Source organism: Podarcis erhardii (genome assembly GCF_964252035.2).
Source record: "Podarcis erhardii genome assembly, chromosome: 2".
NCBI lineage: Eukaryota > Metazoa > Chordata > Lepidosauria > Squamata > Lacertidae > Podarcis > Podarcis erhardii.
In genome coordinates, this window is record NC_138498.1 from 1,061,096 (window position 1) to 1,089,050 (window position 27,955).

Below are 27,955 nucleotides of genomic sequence, written 5' to 3' on the forward strand. Positions count from 1 at the left end.
TACAGTAGTCAGCAGGGATCTTCAGCGTCAGCCAGGAGTTAACCAAAAAGTAGTCAAATGGTTTTTAAACTCAAGTTATCTTTAGAGCACCTCTTTGATTACGTTAGGGAAGTGACATTTCTGTGTGGGGAAATCCCACAGTGCCTGGCCGTTGAGCCTCGGGTGCCTGCCTGGGCGAGGTTCCGCCAAAGTGCTTAGGTCCCCTTGCCCTGCTTCTCGCTCGGCACGGGCTTCTCACAGATGTAGTAGCACAGGTAGCTGCAGTAGACGTCGTTCCATTCCCCAGAACCCCAGAGATGCGCACAGTCTTCGTTCCCACTGTTATTCGGTTCCCCTGGCTTCCAGTACCTGCATTGAATGTTAAATACTTTGAAAAATATCGAAAATCCAAGATATACAGAATTTGATAGACTTCCCTCTTTTTCATGGCCAAAAAGCAGTTTGGGTGGGGTGCAGGAAGAGAGATTTGGACTGGGGTCATAGTGCCTGAGAGGTCTAATCATGCAACAGAACTGATTCAAGTCCTCTGGCTATTAGTCACAAATATATTGGGGTGGTGGTGTTCTTGCATTGTGCCCCTGTGTTTGAACAGGATTGCAGTGCTCCACTCTTCTCCCTTATGCCATTTTCTCACTGAAACCATCTCCACTGCCATATCTTGCTGTAGGCAGTCCATGAGGACTATTTTTCAGAGCGTCTATGGTGGATTTCAGTTCAAAAATGAAAAAAAGGATCCAAGGACATACTTAAGGGGATGTAGAGTTTGACCCTTTAGAAAAGCATTTCCCAACCTTGAGTCTCTATATGTTGTTGGACTACAAATCCCATCAGCCTGGACCATTGTCTATGCTGGCTGGGGATGATGGGGACAATAGTCCAACATTTGGGGTCCCAAGGCTGGGAACAGTCACTGTAGAAGGAAGCTTTTGGTGAGGTTATGCTTGAAAGAACATCAGTCATGTGAGAATTCCCGCTGGCAGAATTTGAGAAGAGAATGCCATTTCCAAATTTGTTTTGACAGGACTTGATGCCAGCTGCATTACAAAAGGGATGACAACTGCTCAGTGCTTACGTGAAGCCCGAGTAGTAACTGCTGCCATCAATCCATCTCCACAGTCCTTCAGCATCTCTGTCCGTGAGGCCCATCCAATAACGGTCATTCCTGGTCCGGGTCATAAGGAAATTCTGCATGAGAAAGAAAAATCAGATAAATATGGCCATGAGAGTACATGGACTTTCTGTTGGAAGATGACGTTTAAGAGGATCCAGAATCAGTTTCTTGGCCATTGCTGTGTTGGGTTCCACAGGGTTCAGTTCTGCCACGGCTACTGCATCAGCGTAGAACTTTATGCAGCCAAAGTAGTATGACCAATGTGCATCAACAGACTGGTGGTGGTCCCTAAGGTTAGCAGAAGTACATTTTGTTGGGGGGCGGGGGAGAAAACCAAAACAGCTCAATGAGATCTGAGAATGCTCAGTGAAACACTGCCTGGCTGTTTGTGTGCAGGAAACGAAAGCTGGGTGTCAGGGAGTATTGCAGTGAAGGCTCCTGGCAGAGGGTGCAGCTTCCTGGCTGGCTGGCCCTCTGAAAGCACGCCATGTGGCAACATTTTGTGGTGAGCATGGCTGGCCACTCAAGGCCACTCCAGCACAGAACCTGGTGGGAAGAGTTGCAGCTCAGCAGCAGAGCATCTGCATTGCTTCCTGAAGGTCCTGGGATCCATCACCCGGCAGCTTCAGGTCGAGCTGGAGAAAGACTCCTGCCTGAAATCATGGAGAGCTGCTGAGAGTCAGTGTAGACAATCCTGAAGTAGATGGATTATTGGTCTGACGTGATCTAAGGCTGCTTCCTAGGTTTCTATGTTGAAAAGCACAGTACAGCATGGAGCACGAGTAGCCATTAGATGTGTTTATCAAGGAAGAGGCAAATCCTCCCAAGTTGAATTCACTGGAAAATCTTGAAGGCATTCAGAGCCAGGTACAGGTGTACAGAAACACATCCACTGGGCCAACCATGGACAGTATGTTGATACAGGGGAACATCCGTGGTGGCGGTCAAACTGACTTTCAGAGACTTTTGTCCACAATTTTCTTTTTGAGGAACCCCCGATAAGCATTCAGGAAAACCCCAGGTTCTCTGGAGCCCAGTTTGGAAACTGTAGCCTGGCTGTGATCGGGAGATGCATGCCAAGTAAGTTGGACTGAGGCAACTAAGCCCCCAATCTCTCTGGGTGCAATGGTTTTCCCCAACTTTCACTGATTCCTCCAACTCCAGCACACCAGCCCTGGCCGTTTCCTTTCTTTTTACCTGTTCAGGCATGCTATCAATGACAACCAGCTTTGAATTTCTGACAGCGCAATCATCCCTGGCCTGCATCCAGTTAGTTTTCTGCAGGGAGAAGTAGTAGCATTTTCCATTGTGGTATTCCCACTCTCTAGTGTCAGGATTGCATGGGAACACTGAGCAAAGAAAGAGAGACAACATTAGCCAATGGCTTGAAAAGTAAAGTAAAGCTTAGAGATGTCTGAGAGCACAGAAAGTGCAGTAGGCATGTATCTAGCTATGCAGCTAGCTATCTTTTTAAAGGAGGAGGAGCTGGCAAATTGGTGCCCTCCAGATGATGTTTGAATGCAGCTCCTACATTCATAAGAAGAGCTCTGTTGGATCAGGCCAAAGGCCCAACTAGTTCAGCATCCTGGTCTCACAGTGGTAAGCAGATGCCTATGGGAAGCCCACAAACACTCCTCTCTGCACTTGTGATTTCCCAGAAAATGGAAGTTCAGAAGTTGGCTGCCTCCAAAAATGAACATTCTGGCTGGGACTGATGGTAGTCGGCCTGCTTTCACATGGCAGTTAATTCCATTTTAACAGCTGTTCCATACCCTCCAACATGTCATGACAAAAAACTGGGACACTATCTTCCAGGGCTGCACTTCTGCACAAGTTACATGACCTGTGCAAGATTGCAGTCCTGAAAAAACACTTTATTAGGGCACAGTGCCCCAAAGAGATTGCCTCCCCCCAAATAAAAACTTTTCTTAGGGGAAAACTGCAGTGCGAAATCAAGCAATATTGCAGTGCCCAAAATGTTTGCCATGCTCACGAGAAAAAACAGGATTTCTCATTTCCTGGGACGGTTGAGGGATATGCTGTTCCCTAACTGTAAAGTTCTGTATTATATGTGAGCTTTCACAAAAGCCACTTCTGGAACTGTAGAGGAGTATAGTGCAAGTTTAGTGCCCATTTCTGTCTTATTTGCTTCCAGAATAAAATCTGTTTGCAAAAAATATGGAAACAAATGCTAAACTTGTACCATATTCCACTATAACTCTAGAAGTGGCTTTTAGATCATGTGAAAGCTCAAATATAACATGAATTGCAAGTGGAGAGTGCTGTTCTGGACTCAAAGGGTCTTTGGACAGTTTCAGCAAGGCGCTTCTGATATTCCTTTTATACTTGAGATCAATTAGGAGAGGCTTGAAAGCTCATAAGAGAAAATCACTGAGGGCCACCACTGCTATGTGAGGCACCACTCCCTAGCTTTCAAGCTCTGCTCCCTGATGTTTAGGGTCTGAGATTCAGGAGAACTGATCACCCTAGAGAAGAATATACGGTAAGTTTGGGGTGGGGGGAAGTAGGCTGTAAGCAGAGACCTTTCTAACCCCTGGATCCAGCAAGTGTTAAAATATAAGTCCGGCTAGTTTCCAGTGTTGAGGTGATAGTCCAGGTGATGGGCCATTAAGGAAAACAAAGTGGATCTGTGAGAGGGTATTTAGGAAAAAGACAAAGGCAAGAGTTGAGAGTTCAGTGAGTGAGCCAGAGGGAAAAGGAGCAAGCTGGAGAGAGAGTCAGAGCAACAATTGAGAACATTGTTTGATTATTTCTGTTTGGAATCCAAGGCTGTGGATATGCGAGAAACCAGACCCTCTTGGGTTTTTAATGCTGTGATCCCCTCCATTGTAGGATCGGTTGCATATGTATTTCTAAATAAATCATAGAGACACCACAGTCTCCGCTAAGCCTCATTCCCAAAGGAAACATGAACCCTGGGTGAGAATCTGGAAGACCTTGGATCTCACACCTTGCAGGGATTGGAGTGGCAGGCAACAATATGTTACAAGACTTACATTCATAATCATGTCCCGTTCGCGGCTTTGGACTCTCATCAATCAATTCACTCAGTTCTGATGAAAGTGTTGTTGCTTAAAATTTTAAAAGAGGAAAAGGGGGAAATGTTAGAAATTTAGAGCTGAAATGAAACATATTAAATGGCAGACGTTATGATGCACGGAGGTGTGATATGGTTTATTATTCTTGAGAGACAGCAAATCAGGAGAGGTTTAGCGATGAAATGCTTAGTAATAACTTTGAATGTCAGTGTTGTGCTAATTAATCCATTAACTTTGAAACAATGCCTCCCTTTCCCACACCCCTCCAAACATCACAAAGTGGTTTGAAGTTGGCATTACACTAATTGTATAACAAATTATCTCCTAATATAAGGGTGGGAAACCTGTGGCCCTGCAGATGTGGACTGCAACTCCTGTTATATACGCCCCCATGTATAAGATTTCCCCTATTTTGGGGGACTCTGATTTAAGAAAATGGGGGATGGCCCCCATGTATAAGACACCCCCAAATTTTGGACATTATTTTCAGGGGAAAACCTAGTCTTATACACGGAAAAGTACGGTATTTTATTTCATAAAACCACTTGATTGTAAACCTCCAAGTGCTTTACAAAAAGATAAAACAATAAAATTAAGAAAAAAGTCACAACCCTATTTTAAAATAATTGAGTAGACTTATCTAAACAAGAATATTTTGGCAGGTGCCAAAAAGAGTACAGTGAAGTCTGCTTGATCTCAATAGGCAGGGAGTTCCAAAGTGGAGGTAAAGACCCAGTTCTTATAAATGTGGAATGGGCATTATGTGACGCCTGTTGTAGTGCCAGTTCTGTCAATCAATGTGGTTGAGTGGCGCATGTGCAGTAATCTATCGACCATGTTTACTTGGGTTGATGGGCGATGGAGACCAGTAACACGAGTAACAATGGGAACATTATATTAGATCTTTTATGGGCCTCTACACAGACCAGAACCCTTGCCGGTTGTGCTTCGGCCGCTTCACCGCCAGGATCTACCATGGGATGAGGCACCTTTCCTTCCCAGATGTCTGCTTCTGCTCTGTGGGTCCTGGACTCTCCCGGCTCTGTCCTTTGGGGCCTCTCCACTCTTCCAGCCAAGGTTCCCTCACGCAAGAGTTGTCTGAGTTCCTCTTACACTGCTCTCAGCTCCAGCCAGGCCTTAGGGATCCAGCCCCTGGTCATCCAATAAAGTTTCACTTGAGGATCCCGGATATTTCTCCCCTGCTGCCCCATTTCTGGCACCCTACAGCATCCTTGTTCTCGCCATCCCTTTCCAGCCTAGCAGAACGTGGACAGTTACTCTCCCAGGCCGTTGCTTAGCAACTTGGTGAGATGGGGTGGATGCTTCAGAGAAGAGAGTGTGGCCTTCCTCACTGACTAGTCTAACCAGGAGACATGCACAAAATCCCATCCTGCTCCTCCTGGCCAGGGAAGTCAGGAGATAAGAGAACTTCGATAATGTGCCACCTGCATGCAATATGCCCCCTTTTTCGGTCTGGGCAACGTCACTGGCTTTCCATCCCTACCTCTGCCCCTCTTACATCAGGTGGTAAAAGCCCTCAAGGAAAGCAGGAAAGAACATGCCTGTGGGATTCAGCTCTCTCACCAGGAGAATCTAACTTCAACCAGAGGCCCTCAGACCACCACTAGGGTAATGGGAAACGTAGTCCAGAAACTTATGGGGGCCATAGTTTGAAGAACGCTGAGTTAGTGGATGGGGGCCAGCCAACAGGCCAGCCACTTCATAAGGATGTTGCACTGGGATATTTTGGGGAGAAAAGTGACAGATGATGGCAGACTGCTGCTTCCTCACCTCCACCAGTGGCAAGTCTGTCTCCATGAACCCTTAAAAATCCCCCAATTGCCAAAACAGGACCCCCATCAAATCATCACCTGTGAATGGAGTGGTAAATGTTGGCAGTGGATTTTTGCCTCCCGCTAGACTCCATTTACCCTTCCCTGGAGACCCTGAGGCAAGGACTCTTGGCGCTTCAAGTCAGATTTCCAAAATTTGGCAGCACTACAACTGAGCACAAATCAGCTTTTACTTCCCTTCATTTAGTGATTTTGCTCATTTTTGTTTAGGCGGGTATTGATAGTTATTTTTCTATCTAGTTTAGTCAGATTGATTCACACCCTATGCCATTATGAGCAGGGCTGATTATTGTTGTGCCAGTTGTGCTAGAAATATTTATATTGAGGGGCAGCATAGAAATCTTTAAAATAAATATATAAATTCATTCATAGTTATTAAAAAATAATAAACCAACACATACACTTCCCTTTGTTTCTGATGGAGACAAAGCCAAGAAACAATGTCCTTTATAGATGAAATGTTTTGAACGATAAAGAGGAAAATGGTCAAAGTACCTTTGGAAAGAGCCACGATGCAGAAAACAGCAGCTCCCAGGATAGAGACCATCAGCAGGATGTAGATGTGGAAGACCGGCCTCCGGGTGAAATTAAGGTAACTTCTTTCTTTAAATAAAGAAAAGAAAAAGAAGAAAAATATATAGCCATTGTTCCATGACTGCTGGAATCATGCAAGAACCTTTATTCCAACAGTTTCCAGCAAGTGCTTTGAGCTGAGGCTATGCACCCATTGTGAGCGCATTGTGATGAGTGTGCCAGGCCCCTGCAATCCCTGGATGGTGCAAGTGTTAAAATCTAATCTGTGCTAGATGGCAAATGGGTGGGGCCCCTCACTCAGCTCAGAGATAGTTGGAAGGACAAAGCCTGAACTGAGAGTTGAGAGTTGCTCTGATGTGAGCTAGAAGCAAAACAGCAAATGGGAAGCGAGAGAGACAGAGCAATGATTGATTTCTGTTGGAATCCAAGGTTGTGGCTACCGGAGAAACAAGACCCTTGCTGTGAACTCCTCCATCGTAGGCTTTATTTATGAGTAAATAAACCATATATCATAAAGACACCAGAGTCTCTGCTGCGCCTCATGTCCAAAAGGAAACACAACGAGCCCCTGGTAAGTGCCTGGGATCCCTGGAATCTTGCACCCCTTTGAGACTGGGGTGCAACGGTATCACACTTGCCTGGGCGCAACCGTTCTTGCTATCTTACTGCGCTTGCATGATGTCTTGGAACTTTCTTGAAGTATCAGCTGTGCTGCTTGCTGTGCGGCTGCAGCCTTGTGTTGGTTTTGGTGGGGGGAGGGGTTATTATTATGAACTAATAAAGCAGAATAAATCTTGCACTATGGTGGGGTTAAGAAACAAACATGCCGCAGTCTTGGAAGGGCCCCTGGAGTCACTTTCGCCCCTCCACCTCTGATTTCCTTAGCTGCTTCTGTGCCCGGCAACCTGGCCTGAACATTAAAAGAACCTCTGGATGGCCTTTTTCTTAAGCATTCATTCAGATTTGCTATTACAAAGCTTACAGGTCTTTATTTAGCAGGCATCCTTTGTTTGCAGGGAGGTTCAGTGACAAAAGAGGGACAAAGGATTTGCTTGCAGGTCTTCCCATTAGCCATTTGCTCACTGCACATTTTTCAGCGCATTTCCACCTGTCACTTTCCTAACTGTAAAAAAATATTTTTTTTAAAAAAGTGAATTCGTTGCAGTAAGTTGACTAGAGTGCTTTAATTCACATTATATGTGCAAACCTCAATTTCCAGTAATATATGTGGAACCAGGAAGTGCTCAGCTCCCTAAAGTAGAATAGTGAGAGCAATTATTTCTTGGCCCGTTAACTCCATCTTGTCTAACACCCCTCCCCCACCCTGCCTTGCATATTTTCAACATAGACTTAATAAGCATCTTTGAAAGCCTGTTGGCTGAAAAATAAATCGGTCTTGTGGCATTAGACAAGCACATATGTTGCAGCACAGAAAACGGGGGGGGGGGGACACACAAGACAGAATAAACAAACAAACAAATAAATGAACTATTGGACAAGGCACAATAGTGTCAAATAGAGATCTGAGCCAGAGACTTCCTTGCCACAGTCAACTCTCTTAACTGCGACAGAATTAAGCTTGCGGTGCTGTTAACAGTGCCAAAGAGGAGGAGAAAATATTTACCTTTATATGTCCGGAAGTCATCTTGCATTTTTTCTTCCTCCATCTTGCAGAGGTCCTTTCCCCCCTCCAGATCTTGACTTTCCAAAATGAGGACTTTACAGTTTACCTTGGCTATTCCATGAGAAGAGTTAATCTGTAACTTGCAGGGATGGCAGAGACCACACCTCTGCCCCTCTGCCCTCAGCCTGCCTGCCAGTTTTTAAAACGCAGCGGCAGCTGAAACATCCTTCATTGAACTGTGGTCCAGAGAGTTCTTAGACAACATGGTAATGAATTTAGTGCCTGTTCAAAATCTTTGTGGGTGGAAATCAGTGCTATAGTCTCCTTCCATGAAGTATCAGCCTTAATCCAAATGGGCAGTGTGTGTATGTATGTATGTACAGAATAAAGAAAGAAAGAAAGAAAGAAAGAAAGAAAGAAAGAGTTGGAAAGGATCCCAAGGGTCCTTTGAGAAACGTGACTCAAAGAAGTAGGAGGCCCAGGGTTCGCTCTGATTGTTTAGAAATACACAATCGCTTTGAAGTCCTCTCCCCTAGCATGGAAGACAAAGAGCAGACTCCATTTGAGGATCTCTCCCTCGTTACAGTCGATCAGGTATATGAAGATGAGCAGCAAAGTCAGTCCTCAGGGAATGTGCAGGCGACCTTGGAACGGACAGCTCACGGAAGAACCCCGACCAAATCTAAGAGGAGGCGTGTAGTGGTGATAGGGGATTCCCTACTGAGGGGAACAGAAGCAGTGATCTGTGGGCCTGACAAGATGTCTCGGGAAGTGTGCTGTCTCCCCGGGGCTAAGATCCAAGATGTAACTGAACGACTGCAAGGAATCATAAAACCCACTGACAAATACCCCTTCCTCTTGGTTCATGTGGGAACCAATGACACTGCAAGCAATAGCCTCCAGAAGATCAAAAGAGACTATGAGGCTCTGGGCAGGAAATTGAAGCAATTAAATGCACAAATTGTCATCTCATCTGTCCTCCCAGTTGAACGACGTGGCCCAGGGAGAGAGGGAAAAATAGTGGAAGTGAACAGCTGGCTTCGCAAATGGTGTAAACAGGAACAGTTTGGATTCTTAGATCACGGACTGCAGTTTCTTGAAGATGGACTTCTGGCAAGCGATGGGCTGCACCTCACAACGGTTGGGAGGAATGTTTTCGCCAAAAATCTCAGAAACATCATCAGGAGGACTTTAAACTGACTAATGTGGGGGAGGGAGACAGTGCTCCTGAAGGTAGGAGTCTATCAATTGATGAAGATGATCATCCAAATGTCATAGACCAAATGGAGCAAACAGCACACAGACCTAGTGGTGGGAGGAAAAAATCCTTAAATAAGAGACACGGGGGAATGATTAATGGACTTCAATGTCTGTACACTAATGCACAAAGCATGGGTAATAAACAAGATGAGCTTGAGCTCTTGGTACAGCAAACTAAATATGACATAATAGGCATCACTGAAACCTGGTAGGATAAGTCCCACGACTGGAATGTAATAATGGAGGGATACAATCTATTTCAGAGAAACAGACCAGACAAGAAAGGAGGAGGAGTGGCGTTATATGTCAGGGATGTGTATACCTGTGAAGAGATCCAAGATTTAGAACCTCAAAGCCAAAGTGAGAGCATTTGGGTCAAAATTAAGGGAGAGAAGAATAACAGTGACCTCACTGTGGGAGTTTACTATAGATCCCCAAGCCAAACGGAGGACATAGATGATGCCTTCCTGGAACAGATGGCCAAGCATGCAAAAGGAAGGGAGATAGTAGTAATGGGGGACTTCAATTACCCGGATATTTGTTGGATGTCAAACTCAGCCAAGAGCATAAGGTCAAACAGATTCCTCACTGGCCTTGCAGACAACTTCGTTGTCCAGAAAGTGGGAGAAGCAACAAGAGGAACAGCCATTTTAGATCTGGTCCTAACCAATGTTGATGACCTGGTTAGTGGGGTAGAAGTGGAAGGATCATTGGGCGTGAGTGATCATGCTCTTCTGAAGTTTACTATACAGCGGAAAGGAGCAGCCAAGCATACTAGGACTCAATTTCTTGACTTTAAGAAAGCCGACTTCATAAAACTTAGGGAAGTGCTGGGTGAGATCCCATGGGCAGTAATACTAAATGGAAAGGGAGTTCATGATGGCTGGGAGTTTGTTAAGAGGGAGATAGTAAAAGCACAACTTCAGGCAATACCAATGAGACGGAAACATGGAAGGTGCCTAAAGAAGCCAGGGTGGCTATCTAAAGAACTTTTAACTGAGTTAAGATTAAAAAAGGATGTGTACAAAAAATGGAAAAGGGGGGAAACCACCAAAGAGGAATTCAAACAAATAGCCAGCACGTGTAGACACAAAGTCAGAAAAGCTAAAGCACAGAATGAACTCAGGCTTGCTAGAGAGGTTAAAAGCAACGAAAAAGGCTTTTATGGGTATGTCCGTAGCAAAAGGAAGAACAAAGAAACAGTGGGGTCACTCAGAGGAGAAGATGGTGAAATGCAAACAGGGGACACAGAAAGGGCTGAACTCCTCAATGCCTTCTTTGCCTCAGTCTTCTCCGATAAAGAAAACAATGCCCGACCTGAAGAATTTGGAGCAAATGATTCAGCAGAGAAAACACAGCCCAGAATAACTAAGGAGATAGTACAAGAATACTTGGCTAGTTTAGATGTATTCAAGTCTCCAGGGCCAGATGAACTGCATCCAAGAGTATTAAAAGAACTGGCAGATGTGATCTCAGAACCACTGGCAGTCATCTTTGAGAATTCCTGGAGAACAGGCGAAGTCCCGGCAGACTGGAGGAGGGCAAATGTTGTCCCTATTTTCAAAAAGGGGGAAAGAGAGGACCCAAATAATTACCGCCCAGTCAGTCTGACATCAATACCAGGGAAGATTCTGGAGCAGATCATTAAGCAAACAGTCTGTGAGCACCTAGAAAGGAATACTGTGATCACCAATAGTCAGCATGGATTTCTGAAAAATAAGTCATGTCAGACTAACCTGATCTCATTTTTTGACAGAATTACAAGCCTGGTAGATGAAGGGAACGCAGTGGATGTAGCCTACCTTGATTTCAGCAAGGCATTTGACAAGGTGCCCCATGATATTCTTGTAAAGAAGCTGGTAAAATGCAGACTTGACTATGCTACCACTCAGTGGATTTGTAACTGGCTGACTGACCGAACACAAAGGGTCTCATCAATGGTTCCTCTTCATCCTGGAGAAGAGTGACTAGTGGGGTGCCACAGGGTTCTGTCTTGGGCCCGGTCTTATTCAACATCTTGATCAACGACTTGGATGATGGACTCAAGGGCATCCTGATCAAATTTGCAGATGACACCAAACTGGGAGGGGTGGCTAACACCCCAGAGGACAGGATCACACTTCAAAACGACCTTGACAGATTAGAGAACTGGGCCAAAACAAACAAGATGAATTTTAACAGGGAGAAATGTAAAGTATTGCACTTGGGCAAAAAAAATGAGAGGCACAAATACAAGATGGGGGACACCTGGCTTGAGAGCAGTACATGGGGAAAGGATCTAGGAGTCTTGGTTGACCACAAACTTGACATGAGCCAACAGTGTCACGCGGCAGCTAAAAAAGCCAATGCAATTCTGGGCTGCATCAATAGGAGTATAGCATCTAGATCAAGGGAAGTAATAGTGCCACTGTATTCTGCTCTGGTCAGACCTCACCTGGAGTACTGTGTCCAGTTCTGGGCACCACAGTTCAAGAAGGACACTGACAAACTGGAACGTGTCCAGAGGAGGGCAACCAAAATGGTCAAAGGCCTGGAAACGATGCCTTATGAGGAACGGCTAAGGGAGCTGGGCATGTTTAGCCTGGAGAAGAGGAGGTTAAGGGGTGATATGATAGCCATGTTCAAATATATAAAAGGATGTCACATAGAGGAGGGAGAAAGGTTGTTTTCTGCTGCTCCAGAGAAGCGGACACTGAGCAATGGCTCCAAACTACAAGAAAGAAGATTCCACCTAAACATTAGGAAGAACTTCCTGACAGTAAGAGCTGTTCGACAGTGGAATTTGCTGCCAAGGAGTGTGGTGGAGTCTCCTTCTTTGGAGGTCTTTAAGCAGAGGCTTGACAACCATATGTCAGGAGTGCTCTGATGGTGTTTCCTGTTTGGCAGGGGGTTGGACTCGATGGCCCTTGTGGTCTCTTCCAACTCTATGATTCTATTCTAAGCTCTGATTAGAAACCTCCAAGGAAGGAGAGTCTACCACCCTCTGTGGGAGACTGTTCCAGCTTTGTCAGAAAGTTCTTCCTGATGTTTAGTTGGAATCTCCTTTCTTGTCACTTGAAGCCATGGGTTCGAGTCCTACCCTCCAGAGCAGGAGAAAACCAGTGTGACCCATCTTCCATGTCACAGCCCTTGAGATACTTGAAAATGGCACTCATATGTCCTCTCAGTCTCCTCTTTTCCAGGCTAAACACCCCCAACTCCCTCAACCGTTCCTCATAAGGCTGGTTTCCAGACCCTTGATCATCTTGGTCGCCCTCCTCTGCAGACCTTTCAGCTGGTCAATACAGGTAGCGACCATTTTACACGTGTCCACTTGATGCATTTCACATACATGCTTGCTTCTGGCGACCCTGTGGCCCCCAAATGGAGCTGGGGGCGGAATGGGACGGGGTGGTCTTATGCATGCTCTGCTGATGCATGCAGGGGTCAGGAACAGAACCCCTGTGCAAAATGGTTGCTGCCTGAATCCTTCTTAAATTGTGGTGCCCAGAACTGGACACAGTATTCCAGGTGTGGTCTCAGCAAGGCAGAAGGGAGTGGTGCCACTTCTTCCTTTGACCTGGACACTCGACATTCATTGATGCAGCCTAGAATAGTGTTTTTTGCTTTTGCATCACACTGTTGACTCATGTTGGGCCTGGGAGTAAAGAGGCAGGGCCCAGGGGTTAAAAACCAGAGCTAGAAATCTGATGCCCCCCCCCCAATGTTTGCTGGGTGATGGGAGTTGTGGTTCAGCAGCAACCAGAAGGACAAAAGTTCTCCATATCTGAGCAAAAACAAGGAAACTGGAGGAGGAAACTGTGGCTCTCTACAGGTTGGTTGGATTGATTGATTGATTGATTTCATAAAATTTATACACCACTTTACAAAGAAAAAAAATCGCAAATTTGAAACATTCGAAAGTTTAAATACTAAAATAGATTAATGTTACCTCAACTTTCTAAGCATCTGGCTAGGCTTGTCTAAACAGGAAAATAGTATAGTGAAGGCACCTGATTTCAACAGGCCAGGATGTCCAAAGTGTAGGAGCTTCAACACTGGTCCTCCTCTCCTCCTCCTCTCTCTCTCTCTGATTTCTGGCCATTGGCAGAAATCAAGGTTAGGAGGCAAACACAGTTGAAATCAATAGTCCTTGTTAGTTTAGGCTGCAATAAGTGTAAATATTATTACACTTTCTAATCTGGGAACAGATCATTGTTACACACACACACACACGTGTACCTCAGTTTATGAACTTAATCCCTTCTGGAAGTCCATTCTTAAACCGAAACCGTTCTTAAACCGAGGCACGGTTTCCCTAATGAGGCCTCCCACTGCCGGTGCCCTTTCACCGTTCAGATTCCGTTCTTAAACTGAGATAAAGTTCACAAACCGGGACACTACTTCCGGTTTTGTGCAGTTCATAAACCAAATTGTTCTTAAACAGGACTGTTCTTAAGCCAAGGTGTGTGTGTGTGTGTGTGTGTGTGTGTGAGAGAGAGAGAGAGAGAGAGAGAGATGTTTTGCTTTCTATTGATCACATTTTTTGGTCAGTAAGCCCACTCTGAAAAGTTCATAGAAAGGGGTGGTGTAATAAATCCTGAAAATAATCACGTAATAAATGAAAGGTGCGATCCTATACTTGCGAAGCCCTGGTATGCCAGAGGAACTCAGGATACGCGGCAGCAGAGTGACAAGGATTGCCAGAAAAAGCCCAGTGAGACAGGGGAGGATCACCCCCAGACTGCACTGGTGTGTGAGGCAGTCAGTTGCAGGTGGAAGTCAAGGAGGGAGAGGACAGATGACGGCCAATGGCTCCTTCTGGGATCTACCCAGCAGGGCAAGCCTCTCTGGCCAAATTGCAGGGAGGGGGACGCTCTGCATGCTTATTTTTGTCCTGGCTTTATTCTTTGGTGACGACAAAATGAGTCCCTTGTGCTCTCCACATGTTATGAGTCTTGAGGCATCACCAAGCTCAGGAGTGGCATGGCAGCTGGATGACATAAGGGCATGGGGGGAGGCTGAGACTGGAGACCAGAGACTGGAGGAGAGGGGCACTTTCCCTTCCCAGGATGCAGTTGCCCCAGGCTGGGGAAGCAGGATGCCCATCTCTCTTCTTTCCTCCTTGGGGATGGGGATAGTCAGAAGGGGAGGGCACAGCCTGGTCACCCAGCACCCAATGGCACTCCCACTGGGGGGAACAGTTGCATCCTCCCCAACTCATGCTCAGGGATCTTGCAAGGCACACGAGTTGTGAGTAGGCCTGCCTTGCTCTATAGCTCTGCTGCCTCTATAGATTTGGAACGGGTGCCGAAGCAGCAAGCAGTTGTCATGACTTGTCTGTGAGGTGCTCATATGATAAACATTTAACCCCAGAGTTATCTTGACTAGCAAGATGGCATCCACAGGCCTTCCAGAGCATTTGCACCACTTGATTCTCTGCTCATGCTGAAGTCCAGAAGATCTGCAGGGCCACAGATTTCCCACTGCTGACCTCTGGCCTTATGCCAGCAGAGCAGTGGCATTTCTCCCTTCCAACCAGTTTCCTATGAGCATAGGATTCCTCTTTTGGGAGACATAGTTTCCTGGATCATATGTATCGGCTCAAGGGCCAGGCATCCTTTGAAAGTCCTGCCTCAGGCTCAGATTGCTCCTGCCATCAGCCTCAGGTTCTGCAGGTTCTTGGCCACCAACCCCAGGGCTTAGTGTCAAGAACATGGAATACCAGTTCCCCAGCTGGTGGTACAGCAGACCTAGAACTCAAGGCTAGGGCTAAGCCATGCACAGAGTTCAAGACTGTTAGCTGTGGTTTTTTTTAAGGCTTAGGTGTGAGAAGGCCAAGCACTAATGGGCAGCATCTAATGAAGTTCCAGAGTCCAAAGACAGGCTGAGCTAAATCCCAGTGGTTAAGGGAGAAGCATCAAGACAACACTTCCATCCTACCCTAAAGGTTGGTACCATATGGTCAGGGACTGGTCAGATGAGGAGGAGGGGTGGACACTAACCACCACCCCAGGAGGCTTCTGGGCAGGAGGCAGGTGCAGTTAGCATGGACCCAGATGCGTGGTGGTGGCACACTGGGAAATAATGGAGGAACAGGAGCAAGCTAGCAGATGTTCCAGTCCTACACAGAGACAAGAGTCCGAAGTGGAAGAAACAGCACAGCAGGCAGTGGACCACAATGTCACTTGAAAGCCTGGTAGACCCTCCTCCTCCTCCTCCTTGAACCAGGCGTTCCCTGCGTATCTTAGAGCGGAAAGTCAAAGAGAGATTCCTTTGCTGGGCACCGTAGGCAGCAGGAGGGGTTGGGAAGCTAGGAAGTACCGCAAGGGGGGTGGGGTGGAGCAGGCATTCTGAGCAAAGTCTCAAGATTGGGGGAGCATAATTCATGGCCTCTCTGTGTATTTCTGTTGATTTAAATAAAAGAACTGAAAGAAGCTCTCTGTGTCTCTGATTTCATTAGGCTCACGACACATACCTGCTGTGCAAATACGTATCAATATTGGGGGGTATCTTTTCTGTGAAATTTCATGTGGGTGTTTTCAAAAGGGTCAGTCACTAAAATAACAAAACAACACATGTAGCAGCTGCATTTATATAATACTTTATAACGTTGAAAGTGCTTTTTTTACACCATCTCAGGAACCCTGTAAGGAAGGACAGAATTATTTCCCACAGTTTGGAAGAAACAATTGCTTAAGAATTTCTATGTCAACAGTAAATCTGCCATTTCCCCCAAATAAATGGGTTTTAAAATGAAATCTTGAAAGTTTGTTTGATATTTTAGAAATAATAATGATAATAATGTTTTCCTGACATTGCTTTTTTTGGAGCTGTCACCAGGTTAGGGTTTGAAGTGGCTCATATTAGGCATGAAGATCAAGGCAGGTGTTTGAAGTGGCTCATATTAGGCATGAAGATCAAGGCAGGTGTTCAGGTCCTCTTGGATGCAGATGTCGGCTTCACTGGTAAGGCTTTCTCACAGACATAGAAGGATTCAGAACTGCAGGTGTAGTCATTCCATTCCCCGTTGATCCAAAGTTGGCCACAGTCCTCATCCTGGTTTTGATAACTGTTGGGTTCTCCTTGCTTCCAGTTCCTGTGATGGAAGCAAGATGTCTCTGTCTCTCTCTGAGCATCATCAGCATAATCATCATCACCAAAAATTCACTAAACCTATTTATGTTCACCCACTAGGAATTCTAGGCCACTGTTTCCCAAACCTCTAACAGATTAATATTTTCCTCCCTAAATTAAAATTGAAAGCCTATTTACTTTTACAACTAAAAATATTTATTCCCTGTACACGTCTACTCAGAGATGAGCTTCACACTGTGTCTGTTGCGGCTTATTCATAGGTCAAGTGGGCATAGGATTGCAGCCTATATTATTATTTTTTAATAATATTATTATAGGGTTATTATATTATTGTTCCATAGGGTTGCAGCCTTCCAAACACAGGACCGGTGTGACCAAGTTGCTTCCCATACGAAAAACTGGCAGTGACACTGTCACCCCTTGTGACCTCCAGTCACTGGGAAACAGCCGTGAGGGGGCCGTGGCCTCGGGAGTGGGGAGTGCAGAACTAGGTGGGCCTTTGGCCTAGTCCCACAATGACCCCAGAGGAGTTGCCCAGTGCTTACTTGAAGCCTGTTCTGTAATTGCTGCCATCCAGCCATTTCCACTCGCCTTCTGTGTGTTGGTCATGGAGTCCAATCCAATAGCGCTCATTCCTGGTCCGTGTTTGTATGAAATTCTGCAAGAGGCAAATCCAAAATACAGAAATATGGGGCTGTGTCGACAAAGGCATCCCATTAGTGCAAGGACTTCCATCTTCCTCTCCTTTTCCTCACCCTCCCTCCCATTTTTTTCCTGGGGTTCTCCAACGTCCAGAGCAGACTTGGGGGGTGGGATGGGGGGCACAGGGACAGGAATTCCATTGTGTAGGTGGAAGTGCCTGTGTCGATGGGGCCACTTCTCTTCTTACAACCATTGCTTCTGTGTTTGCATGAAGATGAAGATTCTGGGCTGCCTACTTTGCAGAGAAGGAGAAGAGTTGCTCCGCTGCAGTCAATGGGCAAGAGCACTTTGCCTGCCTTAGGCAAGTGAGTGAGTGATCAAGGAAAATACGTTTCACATCTTGTTACCTGTTTGGCCAAATTGTTAATGATGACCAGCTGAGAGTGCTGCTGTTCACACTGCGCTTTGGCCATGTGCCAGGACACGGCCTTCAGGGAGAAGTAGTAGCATTTCCCACTGAAATATTCCCATTGTCTGGTGTCGGCACCACACGGAAACACTGAGCAAAGGAAAAAGACGAGAGAGAGAGAGAGAGAGAGAGAAAGAACTTGGCACTAGCCTAGCTTGTCAATTTAGCAGGGTCTAAAAAGTACCAGAGAACAACGGCTGGGTGAAGGGACTGCTCTAGTGACCCAGCGTTGTGTGTTCAATGCTGCAGATGTAGTGTTGAACTGTAACCGTAATTCTTGGGCAGGGGGCAAGCCATGTACTTTGAATGTGCTGTGTTCAATGTGCTCTAGATTGATGGTGGTGCATAGGCAGCCTAAATGAAATACATCTATCCTTTTTAAACGGACTTATTTATTATTACATTTTTATTCCACCTTTCTTCCAAGGATCTCAAGGCAGCATAGGTGGTTCCCCACTCCCCTGTTTTATCCTCACAACAGTCCTGTGAGGTAGGTTGGGCTGAGAGGTATTGCAGGGCTGTGCTTCATGCCTGGTTTCTCAGGTTCAAGTCCAACACTGCAGACACCTCTCCACATGGCTTCCCATCCATAAATTTTAATTTGCTCAGTTTATTCTGCAATGTATTTACATGACTAATGTGACTCCAGGTATGGACACGTAACACTAATCTCAAAAAAAGAAAACTTTTTAATTTTAAGTCATTAAGTAAATAAGTTACAGGATGCATAGGTCAGAAGTATCGTCTTGCCGATTATGATCACTTCACAAGGAGAGGCTGAAATCAGTTCATTTATAAAAAGCAGAAATGGGTAGTTTTTAGAAACATCTCTCTTACTTTGAGCTTCTTGTGGGATCACCTAAAAGGACTTGGAGCAGAATTTGGGGGGAGGCTGGGAAGGCAGCCCCTCCCTGCAAAGGGGAATACAATGTTATAAGCTTGGGGTTGGTTTGGATGGTGTTTTGGGGTCCCCTCCAAGCCTGTGTTTTTCCATCTGTAAGATGAGATTCTGTAGCAGAAGGAACCATTTTCTTTGTTAATGGCCAAGCTTGTTAAGGGTCAAGAACAATAGCTAACCAAAGAGAGGCCTTCCTCCCTTACCCGGCTGGAGCCACGTCATCCCTAGGGGGTAGGAGAACAATTGGCCAGAGGCTGGTCTCATCTTGCTCTCTGTGCTGAACCAAAGCTATTGCTTTGTGTGGTGAGATGTCAGGGACTGGCTGGATGAGGAGGAGCGGTGGAATCACCTGACCAAGATCTCCCCTGGAAATCCCAGAAGAGGACTTGGATCCTAGATCCTGGTGGTGGACAACTGGGCACACCTCAGAGGAAGGGAAGAGCTTTAATAGAGAGACTGGCGTTTCCCTGTTGTGCTCTGATGAAGAAGAGTTTTGGATTTGATATCCCGCCTTTCACTCCCTTTAAGGAGTCTCAAAGCGGCTAACATTCTCCTTTCCCTTCCTCCCCACAACAAACCCTCTGTGAGGTGTGAGTGGGGCTGAGAGACTTCAAAGAAGTGTGACTGGCCCAAGGTCATCCAGCAGCTGCAGGTGGAGGAGCGGGGAATCGAACCCGGTTCCCCAGATTACGAGACTACCACTCTTAACCACTACACCACACTGGCTCACTGATCTGTGATGGAGCTGTTCTCTTGGTCAGCTCCCTTGACCCAGAGGTGGGGGAAGGTCTGGAAGCTTAATGGGGGAGCAAATCTGTTAATGCTGTGTCTTTCCATCTTATGCTCGGGATGTATATATGTGTAAATAGAACCCTATATCAAAAACACACCAGTCTCTCCTGTGACCTTCATTTCAGGGAAACTGAACCTGAGGTGAACGCCGACACCCCTGAAGTCTCTCAACGCTTGGAGACTGAGGTCTTTGTAGCAACAGAAACTTACAGTGAAAATCATGTCCGTAGGGATCCTTCGCAAGGGCTGTGTGGAGCTTGCTGATTTCTGAGGATGCTAATGCAACTGGCGTGATAAAGAGGGGGAGAAAAATATATGTCAGGATCTTCCTTCATCCTGCTACCCATTTCCAGTTACATAAGAGTAGGAATGCCAAGCCACCATGAAAAGGTAATCCTTGTTACGGGTGTTCTTTTTAACCTTTGAACCTTTTGGCAGATTTTTTTGTATAACAGGCAAAGGGCAGAATGGACCTTGTGCTCACAGAATGGCTTTGGGTCCACCTCTGGTGGCCGAAGAGGAGGGAAGAGGACTTCCCCCCTCACCCATCACACCACCTCCCTCCTAATTCTGAAGGGGCCCCAAATCTGGAGCCCATTGTGAGGAAGACATTGCAGGGCAGAGTGGGGCTCCAGGGACACCGTTTCTCCTCTTCTGGCATGAGTGGAGAGGCATCCACAGAATGTGAAATCAAATCATGCAGCTTCCTGTAGAGAATCCTGGAAACTGCAGCTCACCTCTCACAGAGCTACAATTCCCAGCACCATTAACAAACAACAGTTCCCAGGATTCTTTGGGGGGAAAGAAATATGCTTGAAATTTATGGTATGGATAAGTCACCTCCTGCCATCTCCGACCATGCTGGTTGTGCCCTACAGGAAATCCTGCAGGCAGGGGCAGCACATCCCTGCCACCCCACCCTGTGCCACTCCTCCACCCTCACCTGGGAAGCCAGAGAGGTGGTCTCCCCACGGGTGCGCTGCCCACCCACCCCAGCAGAGCAGAGGCACCAGCAGAAGCGCCAGAGAGATCTTGCAAGACTGCTCTGCTGGCTGAGATGGCAGGCTGAGGTGTCCATGGGGATGCTGCTTGTTTGGCTTCTGCCGCCTGAGGTGGCTCTTTCACCCTGCCTCATGGGTGGCCCAGTGATGTCTGGAGCGCACCAGGCTGAGGAAGGCTGTGCTGGAAAAAAGCGCCTTTGGGAAGTGCATGGGGACCAATTGGAGTCCACCCAAAATGCTGGACTGGCTGTCAGAATTTGGGGATGTACTGATATATTTAAAAAGTTAAAATCATCAGTATCATTTTCAGTGAGTGTGTATGTTTGAACCTGTAGCCCACACATAAACACTCAAGTGCCATCTTTTTTACCTCTACCGGAGCACGCAAGGCTGTGCTGTATGTTTCCTTGATCACTGCATCTTCTCCTGCACTCTCAGGGTTGGGAACATAGGAATCTGCCTTATAATGGACCATCTTGCTTAGTGTGGGCTGCACTGGCTTGCAGCAGCTCTCCAAGGTTTCTGACCACGGACATTCTCAGCCATATCTGGAGGTGCTGGGGACTGAACCTGGGACTTTCTGGACACCAAGGAGGTGCTCTGACATTGAGCTGCAGAGCTTTCCCAAGGCATCCTCACTGTAGCAGTTTGGCTGAGTCAGCTTTTATGCCCCAGATTCTGTACAGCTCTTCCCTGTCTCAGAACCAAAGCACAGCCTCTGCCAGCCAAAGGAGGGTAGGGAGAGTTGTCACAGGAGCCTGCCAGTCAGTATCACACAGTTCAAAGTTGGAGTTAAGTCTTTATTAGCAAAACCACAATCTCCACAGACTTAGCTAAATGTCAGGCCTAATGAGCACAGGCCCCTTCATGGATCACTGCCTTGCCGTGGTGAAGGGGCTTGAATAACTCAGAGAAGCTATGAGCTATGTCGGGCCACCCAAGATGGACAGGTCATAGTGGAGAGTTTTGACCAAACGTGATCCACCTGGAGCAGGAACCGACAAGCCACTCCAGTATCCCTGCCAAGAAAACTCCATGGACAAAGACAACAGGCATATAAAAGTTATGACGCTGGAAGATGAGCCCCTCAGGTCGGAAGGTGTCCAACATGCTACTGAGGAAGAGTGGAGGACAAGTACAAGTGGATTCAGAGCTGATGAAGCGGCTGGGCCAAAGCCGAAAGGACGCTCAGTTGCGGATATGCCTGGAAGCGAAAGGAAAGTCCAAGGCTGTAAAGAAGAATGTAAGAACCATGAACCTTGGTAAGTTGGATGTGGTCGAAAATGAGATGGCAAGAATAAATATTGACATCCTGGGCATCAGTGAACTAAAATGGACGGGAATGGGCGAATTCAGTTCAGATGACCATCACATCTACTACTGTGGGCAAGAAACCCGTAAAAGAAATGGAGTGGCCCTCATAGTCAACAAAAGAGTGGCAAAAGCTGTACTGGAATGCAATCTCAAAAATGATAGAAAGATCTTGATACGAATCCAAGGCAGACCTTTTAGCATCACAGTAATCCAAGTTTATGCACCAACCACTGGTGCTGAAGAAACTGAAATTGACCAGTTCTCTGAAGACTTACAACACCTTCTAGAAATGACACCAAAGAAGGATGTTCTTCACATTATAGGGGATTGGAATGCTAAAGTAGGGAGTCAAAAGGAACAACAGGCAAGTTTGGCCTTGGAGTCCAAAACGAAGCAGGGCAAAGGCTAATAGAGTTCTGCCAAGAGAACAAGCTGGTCATCACAAACACGCTTTTCCAACAACACAAGAGACGACTCTACACATGGACATCACCAGATGGGCAGCATCGAAATCAGATTGATTATATTCTCTGCAGCCAAAGATGGAGAAGCTCTATACAGTCAGCAAAAACAAGACCTGGAGCTGACTGTGGCTCAGATCATCAGCTTCTTATAGCAAAATTCAAGCTTAAACTGAAGCAAGTAGGAAAAACCACTGGGCTGGTAAGATACAATCTAAATCAAATCTCTTATGAATACACAGTGGAAGTGAGGAACAGGTTTAAGGATTTAGATTTGGTGGACAGAGTGCCTGAAGGACTATGGATGGAGGCTACAGGAGGCAACAACGAAAACCATGCCAATGAAAAGGAAATGCAAGAAAGGAAAGTGGCTGACCAACGAGGCCTTACAAATAGCGGGGGAGAGAAGGCAAGCAAAATGCAAGGAAGATATTGAAAGATACAGGAAATTGAATGCAGATTTCCAAAAAATAGCAAGGAGAGACAAGAAGGCCTTCTTAAACGAGCAATGCAAATAAATAGAGGAAAACAATAGAATGGGAAAAACCAGAAATCTGTTCAAGAATATTGGAGATATGAAAGGAACATTTCGTACAAAGATTACCATAATAAAGGACAAAAGTAGTAAGGACCTAACAGAAGCAGAAGACATCAAGAAGAGGTGGCATTTTAAAAAGCAGAGACATCACCTTGCCAACAAAGGTCCGTATAGTTAAAGCCATGGTTTTCCCAGTAGTGATGTATGGAAGTGAGAGCTGGACCATAAAGAAGGCTGATCGCCGAAGAATTGATGCTTTTGAATTATGGTGCTGGAGAGTCCCATGGACTGCAAGAAGATCAAATCTATCCATTCTGAAGGAAATCAGCCCTGAGTGCTCCCTGGAAGGACAGATTGTGAAGCTGAGGCTCCAATACTTTGGCCACCTCATGAGAAGAGCAGACTCTCTGGAAAAGACCCTGATGTTGGGAAAGGAGAAGGGACGACAGAGGACAAGATGGTTAGACAGTGTTCTCGAAGCTACCAGCATGAGTTTGACCAAACTAGGGGAGGCAGTGGAAGACAGGAGGGCTTGGCGTGCTCTGGTCCATGGGGTCACAAAGAGTCGGACACAACTAAACAACAACAACAACAAGCAAAGGAGCTCATTCCTGGTGGTCTTACTCCATGAAAACCAGTTGCTGAGACCCTACCCCCTCACAGCCGTCTAAAATTCCCTCCTCTCTAGGGCTTTTCCCAAGCAGTCAGAGACTGCACCCACATGCAGCCAACCCCTCAACTGCCCTTTTCATGCCTTTCTTGCTTCTAGGAGACAGGAGGGAGGGGAGCTTGTCACAACAGGAGGGGGAGATACCTGTGACTCTTCCCCAGCTGGACTCATCTCTACCTTTTGACTTTCCTCCTCTCACTCACCTGCTTCAGCTTCTGATCTTCTCTCTGCCACAGGCTCTCCAGTTCACTAAGCCCTATAGCCCCTTTGGTTCCTGACACCTCCTCTACCCCGTCTTCCCCATCTTCTCCCTGCAACCACACATTGTCCCACTGCCACTTCCTGGGCTCTGAGCCTTCTTTCTATCGTGGCTTCCCAGCTGGTCTTCCCACCGTTCCTCTATGTCCAACCAGTCCGTGACAAGAGTGTTTGCTACAGGCTCTGCTGCTACCTGAGCCCATAAACTCCACCCAAAACAGTTCTCTGATTTACAGATGACATGATGTAGGCAGTAAAGGAGAAAACGTACCTTTGGAGAGGGCCACCACAAAGCCAATGACAATCAGCAGGTAGGAGACACCCAACAGTGCATAGATCAGGAGAAATGGCCTCTGAATAAGATTTCTCCCTTCATAAGAGGAAAATGAGAGGATGGGAACTTGACCCTATGCAGACTTCTCTTTGGTAAAAAGTAAGGTAAAAAGTATTGGCTTTCAAGAAAGGATTATGGCTGGTGCATTTTCCCTTCATAGGATCTTCTAATCACTTTTACATGCATACAGAGATGGAGGAGAATTTTGTTAGGTCTGCATGTTAAAGCTAACCAACCTAATCTGCACCTATGGGACAAATACCTGGATCGAAACCAGAGATGGATAAATCCACTAAGCTCAGTTTCTCTTGGTTTCCCATCTTTCCATTCTTAAATTCAATTTTCCACATTTCACACTTCATCAGTGTGCAATTTTTTAAAAAGTCCTCACAAAAGTTTTTGTGAACTGAACATAATTTCTCCACCATTCCTAATAAGAACATAATTCTGCCCTACACTGAATTTTGTGATAACAGTTCTTGACAGAATATATATATATGCGCAAAAGGGAGGTGCCGTGGGTTAAACCACAGAGCCTAGGACTTGCCGATTGGAAGGTCGGCGGTTCGAATCCCCACGATGGGGTGAGCTCCCGTTGCTCGGTCCCTGCTCCTGCCGACCTAGCAGTTTGAAAGCACGTCAAAGTGCAAGTAGATAAATAGGTACCACTCTGGCGGGAAGGTAAACGGCATTTCCATGCGCTGCTCTGGTTTCCCAAAGCGACTTTGTCATGCTGGCCACATGATCCGGAAGCTGTACACCGGCTCCCTCGGCCAATAAAGCGAGATGAGGGCCACAACCCCAGAGTCGGCCATGACTGGACCTAATGGTCAGGGGTCCCTTTACCTTTATATGTTTAGAAATGTGTACATTGAGATATGTGTATTTAAATACTATCCTGTGACAAAGTAAGTATCTAAATACAATTCTTATTTGATTGATGCACGCATTGTATTTATACCCCATCTTTTTCTTCCAACCAGCTTAAGGTGACATACATGGTTCCCCTCCTCCTTATTCCATCGCCACAACCCTGTGAGGCAGGTTTATCTGAGAGGCAGTGATTGGTCCAAGGTCACCCATCCAATTTTTTGTATGGATTAAAAAAAAAGATGAAAGTGGAAGCTGGATAGAAGGGACTTATGAATGCAGAACTGACAGAGCCTGGAAGTAGACTAATCCACCCCTCGCTCTGTGCATCGGGACATATGCTCCCCCTGCCTCATTTGGACCGAGGTCGGCTCTTCTAATTTATTTTATTGAGAGGGTAAATAGAGAGACTAACCATTTGTGGTTAAAACAAAACAGATTCCTTCCAGTAGCACCTTAAAGACCAACTAAGTCAGTTCTTGGTATGAGCTTTCGTGTGCATGCACACTTCTTCAGATACACTGAAACAGAAGTTTCCAGACCCTTCTATATAGTGAGAAGGTGGGGAGGGGTATTACTCGGAAGGGTGGTGGGAATGGGTGATTGGCAGATAGCTGTGATGAGCCTGTTGACGACTCTTAACGACTGCAATAGGTCTTACAGGAAAAAGCAAGGGGTGAAAAGGTGAAAATGGCTTTGTCAAGTATAATGAGATAAGAATCCAAGGTCTTTGTTCAGACCAGGTTTCTCCATGGTTTTGAGTTTGGTGATAAGTTGTAATTCAGCAGCTTCTCTTTCCAGTCTATTTCTGAAATTCCTTTGTAGTAAAACAGCTACTTTGAGATCTTGTATAGAATGTCCTGGGAGATTGAAATGTTCTCCTACTGGTTTCTCTGTCTTGTGATTCCTGATGTCCGATTTATGTCCGTTTATTCTTTGGCGTAAGGTCTGGCCTGTTTGTCCAATATAGAGAGCTGAAGGACACTGTTGGCATTTTATGGCATACACAATGTTAGACGATGAGCAATTAAATAGTCCCGAGATGGTATGTGTGATGTTGTTGGGGCCAGTAATGGTGTTGTCCGGGTGTATGTGGCAGCAAACCCAGATGCCAACTTTGCTGCCACATACACCCGGACAACACCATTACTGGCCCCAACAACATCACACATACCATCTCGGGACTATTTAATTGCTCATCGTCTAACATTGTGTATGCCATAAAATGCCAACAGTGTCCTTCAGCTCTCTATATTGGACAAACAGGCCAGACCTTACGCCAAAGAATAAACGGACATAAATCGGACATCAGGAATCACAAGACAGAGAAACCAGTAGGAGAACATTTCAATCTCCCAGGACATTCTATACAAGATCTCAAAGTAGCTGTTTTACTACAAAGGAATTTCAGAAATAGACTGGAAAGAGAAGCTGCTGAATTACAACTTATCACCAAACTCAAAACCATGGAGAAACCTGGTCTGAACAAAGACCTTGGATTCTTATCTCATTATACTTGACAAAGCCATTTTCACCTTTTCACCCCTTGCTTTTTCCTGTAAGACCTATTGCAGTCGTTAAGAGTCGTCAACAGGCTCATCACAGCTATTTGCCAATCACCCATTCCCACCACCCTTCTGAGTAATACCCCTCCCCACCTTCTCACTATATAGAAGGGTCTGGAAAGTTCTGTTTCAGTGTATCTGAAGAAGTGTGCATGCACACGAAAGCTCATACCAAGAACTGACTTAGTTGGTCTTTAAGGTGCTACTGGAAGGAATCTGTTTTGTTTTGACTATGGCAGACCAACACGGCTACCTATCTGTAACTGCATTTGTGGTTAATGATTTAGAAATGTGGCATTCAACCTTTTTAGGCTATCAAAAAGATTTGCTTCATTAACCACAAATGGTTAGTGACTAATTTTGATGGGCAAAAAATGTAGCAAGCAAATATGTTCTGCGTGTGGCACAGAAGTCGCAGCTCAGTGAGTGGGGACGGAATGAAGTTCTTTTGTGCTCATTGAGGCTGCCTGCCAAAGCAGTGGGCCTAAGACGACCACTTCACCCAGACGTGCAAATCTGCAAAGCCTTGTGGTTTCAGCGTCTGCTCCTTGACTCTTCAGGCTGGGGTGAGGATTTCCACACACACTCACTGGGGCTGCCAAAATGAATGTATTCTTTAGGGCAAGGAATAATTAGCAAGCCTAACTGCAAGGGTCTACTTAAGTGTTTTAAGGCAACTGACTGCCACCCACACTTCAAATGAAAAAGGAAATAGCAAATCAATATAGTAGTATTCAGTTCAAAATACAAAATCCAAGAAACATTAAAAGCACCCGAAAAAAGCAGCAAACTCAGCAGCATTCCAAGTTAAAAGTGACTTTAAAAACAGGTTACAGTAAATTCAAAGATCTTTGCTTGGGGCTGAACAAAGCTCCAAACAAGCATAACTTGGGAGAATGTTCCAGAGATTGTGGGCTCCACCACCACCCCTAGACTTGCTGCACTTCAAGCGGATTTAGTCACCTGGAGAGGATCCTTCCCAAGAGCTGATGGATCTCACTGATTGGCCGATCCTTCAGGAAAAAGCTACAAAACCTTTGGCAAATGCCAAACAAGGGGAACAGGGAGATCATCTTTACCTTTAGAAGTTCGAAAGTTATCTGGATACTTTTCTTCATCCATCTCAGGAAGCTGTGTGAGGGAAAGGTGTTGTTTGCCTTTGGTGTTGTTTTGAAACACTTTTGAAAATAGGGACTTTTGTCATATTACTGGGGTTGCTCTGCATAGATGGTTAATGATTAATTTAGGAGAAGCCCCTGTTCTCCTATCCTCAGACTACCTCTTTCCAGAACATACCTCCCCCTTGAAAGCATGCCCATTGCACACAAATCCAGCAAGGTTCATGGGCAACTCGTCTTTTGATGAATCCGTAGCAGAATTTTGCAATTGTACCAGATTAGTAGAAGCCGGGTCATTGTTCCCTGTTCTCAGCTATGTAATTTCGGGAAATGGGATCACCCTAAGGCGGACGTCTGAAGGTGATTTTACTAGCTGCATGGTTGATATGGGAGAACACAATCCTATCATTTTCCTGGGCTCAAGCTGTGAAGACTTGAATGTTAAAAGCAGTACTTTGAACTGTGTCTGGGAATAAAATTTTTCTGCTGCTCCAGAGAAGCGGACAC

At 45.9% G+C, this 27,955-nt stretch overlaps 1 protein-coding gene across 1 annotated transcript; it reads right to left on the reverse strand.

Moving 5' to 3' along the window:
* On the reverse strand, positions 1-27,554 carry LOC309336367 (uncharacterized protein). The gene is made up of 12 exons (XM_081851987.1): positions 27,410-27,554; positions 23,833-23,931; positions 19,530-19,604; positions 17,568-17,719; positions 17,064-17,176; positions 16,357-16,519; positions 8,182-8,380; positions 6,519-6,626; positions 4,129-4,203; positions 2,309-2,460; positions 1,073-1,185; positions 1-348 (listed from the first exon to the last, which is right to left on the reverse strand). Exons 1-12 carry the CDS (start codon positions 27,450-27,452, stop codon positions 195-197), a joined length of 1,446 nt encoding a protein of 481 aa, XP_081708113.1. The 5' UTR covers positions 27,453-27,554; the 3' UTR covers positions 1-194.
* Positions 27,555-27,955: the final 401 nt, after the last annotated feature.

Coding starts and splice junctions, on each gene's coding strand:
- LOC309336367 (XM_081851987.1), bottom strand. CDS start 27,452: ATGGATGAAGAAAAGTATCCAGATAACTTTCGAACTTCTAAAG. Junction 19,605..23,832: donor TGTGGTGGCCCTCTCCAAAG/GTACGTTTTCTC, acceptor TTATCACGCCAG/TTGCATTAGCATCCTCAGAA. Junction 17,720..19,529: donor CTACGGACATGATTTTCACT/GTAAGTTTCTGT, acceptor TCCTTTGCTCAG/TGTTTCCGTGTGGTGCCGAC.